At 34.7% G+C, this 17,464-nt stretch overlaps 1 protein-coding gene across 2 annotated transcripts in view; it reads right to left on the reverse strand.

Moving 5' to 3' along the window:
- Positions 1-3,896: 3,896 nt before the first annotated feature.
- Positions 3,897-17,464, reverse strand: part of LOC110379691 (dual specificity tyrosine-phosphorylation-regulated kinase 2) — a 70,872-nt gene continuing 57,304 nt past the window's right edge. Inside the window, exons 8-9 of one of the 2 annotated variants that reach the window (XM_064035240.1) lie at positions 16,923-17,052; positions 3,897-4,277 (exon numbers count right to left, since the gene is read on the reverse strand). In XM_064035240.1, coding sequence (XP_063891310.1) covers positions 4,088-4,277; positions 16,923-17,052 — 320 coding nt within the window. In that variant the 3' untranslated portion in view covers positions 3,897-4,087. The remainder of the gene's footprint in view (positions 4,278-16,922; positions 17,053-17,464) is intronic. The other variant, XM_064035239.1, reaches the window with a different exon arrangement.

Genomic DNA, 17,464 nt, shown 5'->3' on the forward strand with positions numbered 1-17,464 from the left:
ATTTTTTTTGCATTTTCTATCTATAGTTGAAAATGCATGAAAACAAAAATAAAAGTAAAAATCTTTCCGTGTGTTCGATCTAGCGAATGACCGTCTGACCCCACCATATATCTATATAGTTTACGAATACTTAAGTCAATTCACAGTTTGGCTTGGCCTAATCCTAAAACTAACGTGATAAGAGTATATACACAATCTTAGACCATTTCCTAGGAGTAACAAATTCTTACTAACTTTAACTAGAAAGAACAACTTTAACATTTATCTTATTCACTAAACTTTAATGCAAAAATAAAATACTTAACTTATATATGTATTTGATAGAAATAATTATTCACAATGTAAGAAACTAATAAAAAGTCACACACTTAAAAATATATCGACAAACTAATTATTTTTATGTCATACTGGTTTTATGGTTTTTGTTTTAAAAACAATATAGAAATTGAGGTGGAAATCAACACAATATTTTACGTATTCAGAAAACAGGAAAAAAAATATGCTTAAAATATCAATTGTAAAAAAAAAAAAAACAAATGATCCGATGTTCGAGTGCTATATAAAAAAAACTAGGAGGTAAATATCTAAGTAGGTACATAGAATTTAGTTTCTGAAAAAGCTACAGAACCGAAAGCATTGGTCCGTTCATTATTCTATGAAAATAAACACAGTTTGACGACTAGAAATCCTACTATAATATTATATAGATAAGTATATAAGTATCACGTGCCGGTAAATAAAGTTAGGCGCAATTATCCCTACTTTACATTTGTTCAAAATTCTGATCATTGTTCCATAGAATTCTGAACAAGCATAAAAACAAGGAATAATTCGTATATTATATAAACGAGTTAAGCTTTTGTTCTAGATAAATAGGTGAAGGCTAGCTTATCGATTGAGAAATAATTAATATCTATCAATTGATAAAAATGATCTATTTCAATGAAATATTAAAAACAAAGAATCGAATATGACCTTGTCACATATTATTTTATTCTTGCTTTTTATCAAGCTAAAACTGAAGAAAAACAAGTATTGAATTATATTTTAAACTCAGCCAAACTAACTTAAAATCAAAATAACTATTCAAAGTTTTACTTAACTCGACAATATCACATTTTTGTTTAAACAATAAATAATTCTAATTTTAAACATCGCAGCAAAACTAAAAACTAAATGATTACTAAAAGATGAATAGTCAACTACTTGATAATTAAAATAATAATGACTATTTGACTATCAACACTTTGGTTATTTAAAGCTTAGAAATCTTACCTAGTGTAATATTGAATTTACAAAAATCTACAACATCACATTTACTAGAACATTAATGGCTAAGTACCCGATTTTGACTATTATCCTAGACAATTAACTATTTGACTAAAGTCGTCTGATCGTACTATTATGAGCGTAGTTGACTCCAGAACTTCATGAAACATGCTTTATTTCAAAAAAGATATTTTGCGTTTTGACTTCTCCGAAATAAAGCTTCGGCTAGTTCTGAAATGAACTGAATATATTGCAAATTAGAATATATTTGTAAAAACGCAAAACTTGTTGATCAATATTTGTTTTTTGTAGCTTTGAAACATAATTCTAATTATTTGTAGCGCGTTTTTATTCTATCTTTACAGTTGGAAGCGTAAATTTATTGTTTTTCATAATAATACGATCAGACGTGTATCATAGAATCAAATTATTGTATTTATTTTTAATTTTAAACACTTTCCAACTCGTTGCAATAATATTAAATGGAATTACCACTTCACAAATACCTTTCTTCATTGATATATCTGTCGTGCACCATTTGTTGCCACAGAGAAGGCCCAAGTAGCTTTGGTCTTCAACTTTGATTCGCAAATATAGCCTCTAATTCCATTTACCATTACGCCTACAATTCTGTAAACGCAGTCATTTCGTGTACAGAATTATAATTTCTAAATGTACTTTATACTTTGTAGCATATTTCCATCCGTGATATGAAAACGTATACCAACTTGTACTTTGTATCAGTCGACTATGGACAACAGAGAGCCTAGTGTGAGTTTTACAAGTTAACTTTCTCGATACGTAAATTATCACACATTAATTACGCAGCATTTATTTTAGTTGTTGTTCATTTAATAATGCTGTCATCGGCTCTTGGTCGTATTATAAACGGGCTAACTTAAGAAATAGCAAACGTTATTAACCGACAAAATATTCAAATCATGTGATGATGCATACGACTCTTTATTTTAGCCGTGTTATAAAGATAAAGATAAGATAAAAGATATTTATTTTAGCAAATACGGGTTGTTTTGCAAATGATGTTGTTACATAAGGGTAGAAAGATCCGCCATATTTTACCAATTTTCATGCAATATAATACGTAATGCAATATAATTACGGATCAAGAGCGTTAACTTGCAAAACTCGGAATCAGCACTCAGGACTTTAACGGAATTCGGTACACAAAATGGAACATTCTGGAATGTCTACATATTCCACAAAACATTGAAAGTTAGAATGATATTCGACGATATGATATTTATTAGATATAACGTACATTTTGCTATTTATACTCCTCTTGTGGACCTCGAAGGTATTGTTCTATGAAATGATAATATTTACAAGAAATTATTTCTATGGAAGAATGTCGACTTTTGCAATGATCTTTGGCACTTTAACAATACTAATATCGTAGTTGAATGACAGCTACTTAACCAACCATAATACTATAAAAAAATTTGAAATAGAATCGATATGGCCGATCATTATAACTCTTCAATCATCATGATATAACTCATTTGAATAGGTATAATAAACCAGTTGAAAAACAGTTGCCAAGAAAAGCGAACACTAATCACCATTTTAAAATCCCATAGACAGACAACGTTGCCAAAAACTCAAGTAGGCATATTGCAATAGATCTCTTTAGTAACTCGAAGCATCATAATGATCATAAAATTATATGCTATGGCCTTATGACCCATTAGGCTAGGCTCATCTCAGTAGGTCGTACTGTTTCAATAGGTAATGGGGCTTACGTAACAGAAGTTAGAGAGAGCCGAGTAGGTGCATCTATTGACTTGAAGAAAGGTTAATAAGTGACGGTCAAATGTGGAAGATGTGGTATGTGGGGCAAGAAATGATTGGTTAGTAATAATTCATGTTAAAATGAATCTTACTGGTGTTGCTAGGTATATTTACGAGCCCATTATAAGAAATCGCCATTATTAAACGTTGAGTATTTTGCAAAAGCACTTCTATATTGTAAACGAATTTAACAAAAGTGGTAACAACAATTACCAATGGTAATTTTCTTCAAACTATAAATTCCATATTTCTACAGATGAAAATATTTACAAAAATATTATAGATGCAATCAATTAACAGAAACCACATCAAACAATTGTAAAAGAACATGATACTGCAAGAATGAGAGAATTACACTCATTCACATCGTTGCTTTACAAAACACTACACATTGACGAGTCAAGGTCACACTGAAATAACATTCTGTAAAAGTCTTATGAATGCATTTGCAGGTGATAGGTCAAATGACCACTTGTTATGCTCTGTGGGTGTCAGTTTCCAAAATAATATTGCAAAATTCTACTCTACGAAGCTAATAAGCCTCTTTGTCAATTTAATTTGGGTATTGAGTTATATTTACGTGATTACTTCAAAGCAACTGTGATCTAGACAGCATTGATATCACTTTAAAAGTTGCCAAATAAATTAGGTTTTATTGGCCACTTGTAACAATTCGATTCAATTCGAGAACTGCTCGTTTGTTTAGGGTTACTGGGGCAAACATTGATAAGCGAAGAGCACCCCTATCTCCTTTCAATAATAACCTGGTTGAAAGATGGTGAAAATACCGCGACAGATTTCACTAACTGCCCTCCCAACTTAATTAGAAGATACACCCTTAGATGATAATGAAAATAATTACAATAAAAATGTGCCAACCGTAACCCTAAAAACAATGACCTATTCACCTACCGAGGCCGCACAGGAGTCCTACTCGTTGTAACTACGGAAACAAAGCAGCCGACTAAGGCAGGCACGCGGAGCCCCCCCTCGCTCAGGAGTCGCGAGGTCACGCGCGGCCCAGCATGGCAGCCACGTCGCCCGCCGACTGCGAGTGCAGGAGAGCCCCCCTTGTGGGGCGAGGTGGCGCGAGCCGGGGTAACGCGAGTACCCCAGCAGGGGCCGTGCCGAGCGCGCAGCCCGTGACGAACTCGTGGCGCGAGGCCTCCGTTGGGGTGATTCGCCGTTTTGGGTCCCACCTGGAAAGAATCGCAGTGTTAAAATGGACTTTCAAGTACTGATGTATTAAAGTCCTCATCACTATTTTTATTGAGAATTGTTTCTATTTTGCTTTGTCATGATGAGAAGATTGTTTTAACAAAAATTTCATCAGATCTTTCTTATATTTCCAATTAAGTGCCTTTTAGTGAAAATATGATGTCTGCTTTCCTCTGTTTGTGAAAATGCATTAATTTCTCTATTGAAGTGAAATACTGTATACATACATATAAGTAACAAGATTTTGCAATAAGTAAGAAAACTCAATAAGTTAAAACCACCTTCATATTACATCACGACAACTCCACAAATTAGGGCAAACCTTTTAATATCTATTACACGAAATCACGTAATACCAATCCGCGAAAATTCTAAGAAAAATGTTGCATCTTATCCATAAATGGTCCTTAAGTATTGCTCAATGGTGTACACTTCTAGCAAAAACCTCGGAACACTTCCTATTGCAAAACTCTTCAGGTTTGAGCGGAAACCTGTCCCGTTGCTAATGTAATACATTTTCAAATAGGCTCGTTTTTTGTATAGCAACAGCTGCCAGCTGGTATAATTTTAGTCTCAGAGTTAATAGCTGTGGTTATTATATGTGAACACCTTATATGGTTTTATGTATCCTTCGTAAAGATGGAAAATATAGAAAGGACGCGATAAAGATTTTTCTATGGGTACGGTATTTTGTGGTCCGCCATTGAAGACATAGAAGGGGATATTTACAAGTCGGTAGGTCTTCAAAAATTTTGCAAAAAAGAGTATGGCGTTCTAACAAATTAGCATCATAGAAATAAGCAAGTTTTCAAGTCAACACACTTATATTATTTAATATATTTTTTTAATCAATGGGTACTATAATATTGTAGTCCTTTCTGTGCATTTCCTAGTCCTATGTCCTGGCCAGCAGGCGTCAAGTACTTCAGTATATTTGGATCAAGGCGACAACTGTCACTTTTGAACCGGCCAGGCCCAGACTGGCTGACCATTAATAATTCAACTAAAGTACCTTATTGGTACCTACGATATTTTGTCAAGTATTCGAAACTGAGAAATATGGTGCAGAGGTCTAAATATAGGGCTTAAAAATGAACACTAATTAAAAACGATACTCGAATTCTAGAGATTATTAGGTGATGGGTGATTCAAATGACAGTGGGAGAAATAAAAGGGAGCTGTAACACAGGATTCAAAATCACCAATTTTCCATAAAGGAAGGACAATTGCTGTACCGAGTTAGCTACAAAAAAAAATGTTAAATTAACAAAGTTATTTTTTTAACCTATATTATTTATTACCTATTATATACCAGACGCCAAAAAGCTCCTCGTTTTTATCAAGTGATATATGCAGGCTTAGTCACCCACCAAGTCCTAGTGTCAGGATTTTCTCAAATCCGTCTGAGGAAGAATTCCGATCTAATACTTTTTGTTGAATTGTATTAACAGTTTCAACTACAAGCCACGCAGCAATAATCCATTCTAATCATAAGATGCATTACAAACTTCCTACAAATCTACGAGTGTGATGTCGCAATACAAAGTGCGTGACCGCACGCCGCGAATACTTACTGGGTCATATTCAAAAAAATTGTATATTAAAACGTCCAACAGAGTTATTCTTTTTTAAAAAATAGCTACTGGCCAATTACTCTTAAAAACAGAATAAACATTTATTTCAGCATTATGAAAAACAAAAATAACGCTCCATAATCCTCAATGAATGATTAATTTTAAAAAAAAACTACAACGTAGAACATTTGTTTTCATATAAGCAATGCGTGTCCACATTCTTGGCGCGACATTTAAAAAACATTTTATTATTCAATATTAGTGTTTTAACTGACAAATAATTTATTTCTTAGCAGAGCATTGTGGAACCTGAAGGAATTTGCTAAAATTATCATGAAATATAACACGCAGAATTCAGGAATAATTAATTAAAGCATGTCTTGATTTCACTTCATTTCTGTTATTCCTGTCTGTTACGTTAGTAATTTTAATCTTTTTGTAGTAGTTATCAAAATTATTTTACCTAAAACATTAGCACCTGAACTGTCAAAAGAATCGACGAATCAAAAATGTTCGGTAATTTTGTTAAGCGCAACAAGCACGAAATATTGTGGTGCAGTGATTATTCGACAGTTAAAAGTTACTTATTACTGTGAGACTTTTAAAGTATCGGTAAGTACTTTTGCTGTTTTATAACTCAGTTTAGAATAAATGTATATTGATACTATCACTGTACTATACAAGTTTCGTATAAAGTAAGAATTAGCATTGAAAAAGAGATTTTTTTAGATTAGACACAAGCAGTTTATTCATATCGGTTATCATATCGATTACTTTTTTCTGTGACGTAACAGACATGAACGGTTAAGGTTTGTTCACAGTGTACGTACCGAGATAAAAACGTATTTAATCAAACCTACCACTTTTCTTTTTATTTTATAACTTTGTAAAAGTATCTTTACGAAAAGTCGACATGGACATATTAAATAAAAATCAATCCACAAATAAAATTTAAAACTTGAACATGTATTCTATCGTTATAGATTTTTACAATCGATTTTTGCAGGTAACATCATGTATTATAGTGGGATAAGTTTGGGATAGTTGAGAAAAATAATTTTACCTACTTAGCTACGTACTTACTAGGGACGGCTTTAGGTTGGGTATAAGAATTACTGTGGGGTTTGTTGTAAAATATTTAATATTTACGTATTAAGGTTTTTTTTCTTCACAGGCAATATGCTACTAACACCAGCTAAACGACAGCGAAATTATAGAGAACGATTCGAATACTACTACCTACCTATTTTCTTTTAAAATTATGTCGTTGTATACTAAACCTAATAATTCATCTCTGTTGCTTTTCTGTTATAATAATATAGCTTTCCTATCTGTTTCATAGCCGTTATTTACAATTATTTTGAAAACGACCCTACTACCAATTTTGTAGTTCATCAGCTCATCGCATGTCTTAGGAATATTTTATATTGCGTAAATGCTGTAGTAACAGACGTTTGGCTATCATCAATTGTGGGTTTAGCTTTGGTTTTGGTTGTAAGCACGACTGCTAAGAAAGAGATGTCGAGTGCCATCTCTTGGTCGTAGGTATAGATATCGGCACGAATCATGATATCTGAATTACATCTGCGCAGAAGTGATTTATTAGCAAAGAACCAATCCCGAATGACTTCTATGACGCGATGCACTACGGGCCAATCACCGCTTTACCCCGCCCCCGCGCCTCACTTCATCCCACAAAAGGGACCCAATAAATTACTTCTGTGCACGTGAAGATCAGAGCTCAAGATTCGTGCCGATAACTATACAGACGTCAACTTTATACCTTTTTGATCTAAATTCTTTCTACTGAATGGTAAACTTTTACGCTCAGGCTACGAACTGAACCGATGATGGAGAGGGATTTTTTATCCGGGGAAGGGACGAAATTTCCTCAGGTCTTGTATGAAGGCGCTAGCAAAATCCAGTTTAGCTGAACTTAGGAATCGGTAGGTGGCGGTATATGACGCTAGTGTCTAAAACGATAAGTTGTCGTCCCCGAACACTCAATTGAAAGCAGTCGTGATTACAATTCCTCGTCAGAAGCAGTTATATGTATTTGAGAGAACTGTAAATACGAAATAAAGCTAAACTAAAGCAAAACTAGTGTTTCCAAAGATGGCACTTTCATATACAATTACTAACTTTACATCTTTATGTAAGCCCAGATTAATTTCAAAAGTATCGTGTAATCGTCCAAGAATGCGGATTGGTATGCGAGCGAACATCAGGATGGCACGCACTGTGGAGCTCGTTATGTCATACAGACTACTTTAATAGCATCAGCCCAGTCTAGCCTGGTCTGGTATAGCCTTACATGGTGTCATGTTGCACTTATGTCATTTTGATTAGGAAATATCTTAGGTAGGCGAAATCCTTAGACCATATCATCACTTACTATGCTAAGAAGTTGTGATAGGCGGTCAAACGTGTGCTTATAATATGCCTATAAATAAGAGTTTGGAAGGATCAGGTATATTAACTTTTTTGAGCAAATTGTTTTTTGAAGAATCCCAGAGAAATTGGAGGAAAATAGGCACCTACTTTTAGTTAGGTCTCGGCAGAGTTTTCTGACAACTTAAATAGTTAAATATGTACTAAAACTATATATGCTTGAATGTAGAAGCTAAAATTACAGCAACTACAAAAAGAACTAAACAAGTTAATATTATAACACTTCCGTAACACCAAAACCAACTATCACTCAGATCTAATTTAGTTCTCAAAATCGATTTCAAAACTCCAAAACCAGTTCTTAGTTTAGGACATTTAGAGCGGCTCAACGATTGAGTTATATACATAGTATATCACAGAGTAAGGAAAAATGAGCGGAGATCCCATAATGCAGGTAGGTCAAGCGCCTTCTTCTAGGTCAAATTCGTGACCAAAACGGTATGTTACGAGTGGACTAACGAGGCGTTCGGGTTCTTTAAGACGTTTGTCAACTGTTTTTGGTATTACAATAAATGGTCGGGTTTAAAGAAGGCGCATAAGGGCGAAAACAGTAACGTTCCTTGTCTTCCGCTCACCCGCATTTTGGCGCGCTACTTTCTCAGGCGATTTTCCGTTATGGCACCTCCGCTAGTCATTTTGTTCTCCATAAGTTATATTATGCTGTTGCAGCAATTTCTTGATCCCTTTCTAATGGGTCAATAGCCTGGGATTCGAACGCGAGACTACTTCATACTAACACAGTCTAGTAGCCCAATAGGCTGACTTGCGCATACGCAAGTGAGACGAATTATTGCAGGTCATGATCCTAAGTTGTTAGGTATTTTACGATTCATTTCAGAGCGTACAGCTACAATTTGTTTTATGACTATTTGACACCTATTGCTAAATATATTTTGAGCCAACATTAATGGTATTAGTCGTCTTACTGCAAGATTAACGGCTGGTTATGGTTTGGTTATCGTTTTAATTAAATGGTGCAACCCACACTAAATAAAACAGGGCTTTGTCAAATAAATAATAACAAAGACACCTCTTATTTTGATTTAATAAATCCACAATATTGAAAGCAAACGCAATTCTATATCCTACTAATATTATAAACGCGAAAGTTTGTATGTATGGATGTATGGATGTTTGTTACTCTTTCACGCAAAAACTACTGAATGGATTTTAATGAAACTTTACAATAATATAGCTTATACATCAGAATAACACATAGGCTACAATTTGTAAACATATTGTTCGAAATACTAAACCTGCGCAGACGAAGTCGCGGGCACCAGCTAGTGTAACATAACTTGTAAATCAACTATTATTAACATTATCAGCATATCAAATTGATAATCATAGTTTTTTACTATCTTTCCTCTAGAACGATCAATTTGACTCAAAGAGTTGATTGCTTGTAACTCCGGTACGCATAGCCGCGTCAATGATGTAACTTGGTTACTGGTGGTTTCAACTATGCTGGTTCTTGGTTCTTGCCATGGAGGAGGGAAAGATAGTGGAGATGCCATAAGGAAGGTAGGTCAGGCGCCTTCTTGTAGGTCAAGTTACTTACTGTAGGCGTGATCAGTTACAAGAACGAGGCGTTCGGATTCCTTCGTCAAAACAAAACCAAAGTGTCGAAGATTTGTCTTGATTGATCGGTGATTTTACTGTCAAAATAATGGACGTGTTCCATAGAAGGTGCATAGAAGGGTGGAGCTCGTAACGTTCCTCGTCCCCCGAACACCTGCATTTTTGCGCGCTACTTTCTTAGGAATTTTTGCGTTATGACATCTCGGTAGTAATTTTGTTCTCCTTGGTTCTTGCACACGTAATAAATAATGATCGATATAATTTGATCAGCGGCGTTTTTGTAACAATCACACTTTTGTTCTGTTTGTTCAATTATAAAGTCGTTGCCCCGTTTTGTGATTTTATTTGTAGTTGTGCAGTAATATGTATGTCACGTTCGTGCATATTAAAATAATTTAATTTCTTGGATTTTTTTCTCTCTAAATGTGGCTTTGTTAGGAAATGCCGTAAAAAAATCGAAAATCACAATAGTTCCGTTTAATCATAAATTTTTTTACCTAACGGAATTAAACCATAATAAAAAATTGTGTCCATGCTTTGTCTGCACATATTGTTTCGATCGCTTCGTAACAGTTTTTAACTTGGACGACATTTCGACTTTCGAGATGTTGCAGTCCAGTAAAAAGCCTTCTACAGACTTCCGACATAGGTTCCTATTACTAGCAATGTTAAAACCAGTAGGATATACACTTGAATGCAATGAATAGACAACCAGATGACACAACATGGGTTCAGAATCGTAAAACGTTTGAGTCACAGAGAAAACGTAAAATCAAGTGAAACCGATTCTGATTACCATGATGTTACATGATTAGATTAGACCCCAACTTACATACACCATGCACGTCTGATTACTTAAAGGTTTAACGACCTGTTAGTACCTATTTCCTGCTAATTACCGGACTTTGATTATATTGGTAGAAGCCACCCGGATCCTTTACTAGATTTTATGTGTCTCCTATCTTCATGAATACGTTATTTAAATAATTTACTTGTTTTAAAGGGAAATTGGTATAAAATATACTGCTTTTCTTTTCTACAAGACAGTTTATGAAACTAACCTCTACCGCATCTATAAATCTGATCTTCACCTTAAATCTACTGAACGCATTTTTCACTATCTTTATATTATAATCCGTTATTGTACATAAACATGTTTTAATACAAACACAATAACTAATATTGTAAGCCTAAAAGTTCGAGACGATTAATAGACAGTAAAACGCCTTCCTTAAGTCATTAATACAAAATTTTACAAATCTCCACTGACAAAAATCCACCACATTTACTTGTACAGTCAACATTCTTTATAACCGCAAGTCGGTCTGCGCATACGCATCGAGCACGCAGTGAAAGGTTACCGGCGCGGGCGGTGACGTAACAGCGATCATCTGTCGCCGACCCGAGAGCGACGTGACGAGCGCGTTTATGTGAATCTTTTTACTTTTTTAATGGCGAAGCTGATGACGTAGGAAGGTTTTGTGGAGAGTTTAATTTCGAAGATAGTGTATGGTTGATGTGGCTCTAGATGGAAAAAAATGGGGACTTAGGAGATAGTAGTAATATCCTGATAAGTAAAAGTGTGAATGACGATAAGGCTGGAAAGAATATTAATTGTGAGATGACTTCAGGTAGAGAAGTGTGGAAGGAGAAAACATGCTTGGTAGACCACAAATTAAAATTGGGATATGGAATGGATGATGATTGTGCGAAGTTTGCACGGTTGAATAGATCTCTTATAAATGTTAAGTAACATCGCAAGACGTCGCTTTAGGAGATCCCAATGTTGTAATTTAATGGATCCTGATTGTTATCACACTATGAGTAAGCCATGGGTTTCTTAGTTTCACTGTCCTCCTCAAATGTGAATCAGTAATGGAATGTTATACCTTCAGCGAGGGAAAGGGACCTCCAATGCAAACAACATAATATATTATTTGTAGTACATTCTCGTTGAGAGTTCGTTGCTCCACTTTCAGTTCTCATTGCTTGCGTATTTGTAATCTGTGCGAAATCGATAACCGTCTACAGAGAGCGTGGTGTCCAGTTTATCTTAGGTGGCAACGTTACTTGGGTAGAGTATTACAAGTTTCATTTTTTCTAATAGAGCTATTTGTGGTATGAGTTTCTAAAAAGTTAGGCTCAACGAACTGTACCTATAGGACAAGAAGAAGAAGAAGTCTACAAAATTTTCGTTTATTGGAGAAGTTTTAGGAAATTAAAGAGAGCGAGAATGTACGAACTATTTTACAAATATTCTGTTAATTTTAACCCATTTAGAGTAAAATTGGGCGACTTAATTTGACTTACGTTGTCTCTATACTCTTTTATGCATATGCTTAGCTTCATTATTTCGAAATTCGACTACATACCTAGAAGTAGGTACGATAGATCTAGCACTTCAATACAGTCTCGTAATATTCCTAACATTTCCTCAAACCAAGTATCATCACAAGTTGTGACTTTGGCCTTCACAGGCATCTCCATACAATAGAGGTCAACTTATAATGCACAGTTGCATCTCCTCTGCTCTCAGTTGAAAGTGAGGCCGGTGCATACGCGGAGATGCACTTTCACCCTCGCCTATATTACACGGATTTCGAACAAGCCGGTTTGTATGATCGACAATATGGTCTTGAACTGGCAAGGCTAATTATGGTAATTTTCTGTTCTGTGTGTAATAATTTGTGAATCATCAATCACATTGATATGATGAGATTAAATAACTAAATGTATATTTTGAGTTTAACGTGAATAGCCATTTAGATCGAATCAGTATTCACTTCCTTATAATACATCTGCCTAGCTTCATTAACCCTGTGTTTCTCAAGACTAAGTGTATATCTGTTTCTTCACCACTTTCCTTGATATCCAATTACTTAATTTTGGAGGTCTATCTACAATACCATCACCATTTACTATTCAACTATCATTCACTTTTACTAATCCCAAATTCCTATAAAAAGAAATAATTCGTTATGCTCACGTATATAGTAGTTTTTTGACGTCAAAAGCAAAACCAATCGTTTCTTATGTTCCTAACCGGGCATAAGCTTTAACATCTATTCCATAACGCATGGTGTTACCCACGGCGACGTAACTGGGCATTCGTCGGCCCTACGGCTTTCTCCGCTCTCACGGGCAAAAGGTCACCTGTGCGAAACTGTTATATCGCAACTTGGTTTGATTGCTGGCTCTTGATATATTGCTATAGTGATTATAACTATTACTTCTATTGAGTGTTTAGGTACTTTTGCAATATTATTATTATTGATATCAATTGATTTTTTACTGTTTTCTATGTTCTATACAACTCTAATATTTAAATTGTGTTGAAAATCTTTATTAACAGTTATGCAAGTAATGATGCGAATAATTATACGGATATTATGTTTAATATAGGCAGCAATTATATCTTTGTAATTAACGGTTATGTAATATTTTAATAGAATCATAACATTAATTAAGTTATGAGAACATTTAAAGTGATTACTGTGAAACTGAGATTAACATGTTTGTAGAAACTCAAGATGGTAGATCTTAATGATAAACGTTGCATCGTGGAGTGACGATGATGCTGTGAGGTCAAACAGCTAAGAGACAGATCATCTCGTTATCTGCTACAAAAGTTATGAACAACGTGAACAAGATGAGAAAATGCTGATAAACCTGCTATCATCCTTGCAGAGAAAAATCTTTGAGAAACTGAAAGTGAAGTGATGTAATTTTGGAAGAATGCAGCAAATTAAATAATAGCAGACGCACAGCAGTTAGTGAAAGCCTCAAAAAAGGTATAGATTTCTGATAAAAAAAAACCTGATTTACTTAATTTAAAAATCTATTCTATCGACGTTTCATAATTTTCGCTTACATAATCGATTCTTTTGATTCGATTGTTTTCCTTAATTTTACGAGATTTGCATACACATAAGCCAACACTTAAGAAACCGGAGTCACATTGAGTTAGCCATTCCAACAAAACCATAGCAATGACCAGGTTTCCTCAAACAACAAAAACGTAAGTGAAGTCAATAAAGAAAAACATTCCCTAACCATTTGGAGAAACGAAACGTGTCAAAAAGCTTATTATTCTAAAAACGTTAGCAGATCCGTTCAAGGGAACCACAATGCCTCGTCTTAGCATTTCCTATTTCCGTCTCGCACTTGACGCTTCTGCAAAGAGGTGTGAACTTGCAGAGAAAGTCATGTTTTTATTGCTGTCACATTTACCAACTTCATCATGTACATCAACAGTTACATTTTCAACCTTATGCTCATTGTCTTACAGTTCATGTTCTTCTTCTTTAACTGCATCAGTAAGTTGGTTACGCAAATGTGAGAACAAATTTACATATGCGTTTGGGTAAATTAGTCGTGTTTGGAAGCGCTCACAGATGGTTAGATACTCATAATGCGTTGAACGTTGAATGTTATGTCAATATGTTACGGTGCATTGGAGTCAGAATTTCATAATGGACTTGACAAATCTGCTATGGATATTTGGAGCAGTTTGCTGATACTTGGGTAGTTACAGCATCCGTGAGAAGTGTATATTGAAGTTGATACTCTTATTCAGAAAACTATCCCTACCAATCATTTAAATGTGTCTCTATATTTGTTAAGCTTTCATGCCACAACGACTGAATTGATTTACATGAAATAAAGTGCACAGAAGCCACTTTTAAGAAAGGGCATAGGATACTTTTTATCGAGATGAGGGAAGAGATTCCGTCGGTAGCGCATGGAACAGCTAGTTAAAAGAAATTCTGTAGATCCTGTTTTAACTTTCGCTTGGAATTATAATATATAATATGGAGGAGTGACAGTTCTATTATTTTTATAGCCGCACTATAAACCACTGTATGATCAGTATTAGATAATCAAAACATACAAACACAACAAAAAAACTGTTTCCTTGCTTTCTTTGTAGTTATCACAAAAGATTTAACGCATCAGTTAATCACATTTATATGGCAACACTTGCTTTTTCTTTGCACAATGCACACAATTATATGCGTTATAGATATGAGATATAATCAGGGTGTGAAAGAAAGAGAATTTCGCATCACTATAATACAGAATTTTCTTCAGTTTATAAGCATGATAGCAAACGAAAGGAAGAGGGAAATAGCTGAGGAAATATAAATAACACATCGTCTAAATATCTATATACTAATCTTATAAGGCTGAACAGTATATTGTTTAGAAATACTGGATTCATCTATGTTAGATAGCTAGTTTATCGAGGAAGACTATAAGTTCTTTCGGGTGTACGTAGTAGTTCCCACGGGATGCGGATGGAACTGCTAGTGGAAGCCAGTGATATTAGGAATGAAATTGAACATCAGATCAAAGTCTAAACTCACTGATAATAATACTAAAACAGCTACAAACTAAAAGAAACGAGTTTTCAATACTTTCTACAAACATAGATAATGTCTTGTTATATAAATTAGAAACCGCGTATGAAACTGATGCCTCAGGAAACAGAATCATTGCCAGAACTAAAATTCTGCATGGATTACCGTAACTTGGATATTTATTTACACCTGACGATAAAGCACATACAAAAGATGTTATAATAGAAGTAGTTAAGGAATTTAATAATGACATGCTATTAATGCATAGCTCGCTAGGAATTCAAGCAGTGATGGGGTCAGAGGTCGGAATGACAATCAATGTTGTGTTTTTGGCAGTATATAATTTGCTTTTTGGACATTACTTAATCACCGTGCGTGGTTAGAAGGATTAATGACTTGGACATGACTGATGATTAAGTTAATAAACAAGACTGCAAAGTTCACTAACAAGAAGCAACATTGGAAGTTTCAGACATTAAAGAGGTACTGTTTCAAATTTTGACAATCTAAAAATAAATGATCCGTTCAATTTGAACGAATAAAGCAACAGCAAATGAATTGGTAACCTTAAATAATATAACTAAAGATGAAATGGAAAAGAATAAAGAGCTACTTTTTACCAAACAATCTAATACGGTCGTGGCAGATGCTTCCCATTGAGAGGGCGTTGAATGGCATTCGCACGATTGCGCAAGAGTCTCATCAATGCTTTCCCATAGCCACGACTAATATGACGTGCGATCTTGGTTTGGTGTGGGAAATTATTTAACGCCAAGTCAAGTTTTAATACGTAATGACAGACGAGAAATTTTGGGTAGGTCGTGGAACTGATTTGAATCATTGTTAGGTTTGAGTATAAAGGTTGAAAGATTTTTATACGGATAATGATTTGTTATAGCTGGAATATAGATGTGTTTCGAAATGTTGATCTTTTAATTTGACATAAATTACCAGTTATAGTACATTGGTGTTATTTGCTTTTTTCAGACAAACATATCTGTTTGAAATGATTTTTATATTCAGCTTAGTCTAGTCAATAAGAATGATCTGTTCATTCAAATTCTTCATCAAATATTACCCGTCTACTATTACCGTGTTCCTCAACTTGCTTCTAATTCGAATCAATCATACTTAGGAAATCTACAAGTACCTATTCCTCTTCAGTCTGGTGGCATGGTTTTTATACGGATAATTGATGGCGTGCAACGGTCGGTATTTACAACATTTTATTACTTGTAATTATAATTATTTGAAGATGTTGCAAGGGTGATATAACGTGGTGGTTGCAATGTTGCGAAGGATGGTACTTTTATTGCCATGTTAATTATTAATGCCGAAATTTTGAAGATGTTACATGGAGCGCAGATGAGTGTACCACATTTCTATGGTGTGGAAATAGACAAGAGGTTAATTGTTTGAGTTAATTGTTTGAGTGTGATTTAGTCTAAGCTAGATGTACACTACCAAAAGAAATATTCATTCTCCCCTTCTAAACAAGACACCAGGTAAATATAAGTTTTCATAGCACCTATGAAAGCAAAGGTACCATCCCTAATTTCTTTCATTATCACCTACTGTATGAAATTCATTCCATGTAGTGTTCCTGGGGAAGAAGAATATTCTGGAATTCTTCTTATTATTATTTAACTGTTGTACTTACTCGAGACATCTATGTAGGAAGTGCAGGAAGGCAGGGTCGTCTGAGCGCACTATAGTGGTCAGAGTCCTCGTGCCGGGTCTCCGCTTGCGTCCCTTCGAGTTGGTGATGCTGCGCGGCGCGCCTTTTGAGTCTGGAGGACAAATTACTTATTAGTTCTTACTTGAAACTAAAGTCAAAGATCTTAGCGGTCCCGGATATGGTTGTAAACTAACTGAGCCACCAGGATTTAAGAAAAGAGAAAGAGATATTTAAGGAAATATTGCTCTTACTTAGTGCCTATAAATCGGTGGTCTGATCAACTTAGCATGTATGCTGGCTTGCTGCTTTAAAATGTATTAAAAAAAAGTATGTCTAGAACTTAGTGGACCAGGAAAAAACTTCAACATAAAATATTATAGCACTTTGTTTTTGTACATTGGCTACAGATAAATTGATTTGTTTTGCCTGAACTAGACTAATTGGGGCACGAAATTTTAATTAAATTATCTTCAGTACAGTTTGCTGTTTCAAAATATTGTCTCAAAGTCATGTTGATGAAATAT

Source organism: Helicoverpa armigera, chromosome 6 (assembly GCF_030705265.1).
Source record: "Helicoverpa armigera isolate CAAS_96S chromosome 6, ASM3070526v1, whole genome shotgun sequence".
In the NCBI taxonomy this organism is placed as follows: Eukaryota; Metazoa; Arthropoda; class Insecta; order Lepidoptera; family Noctuidae; genus Helicoverpa; species Helicoverpa armigera.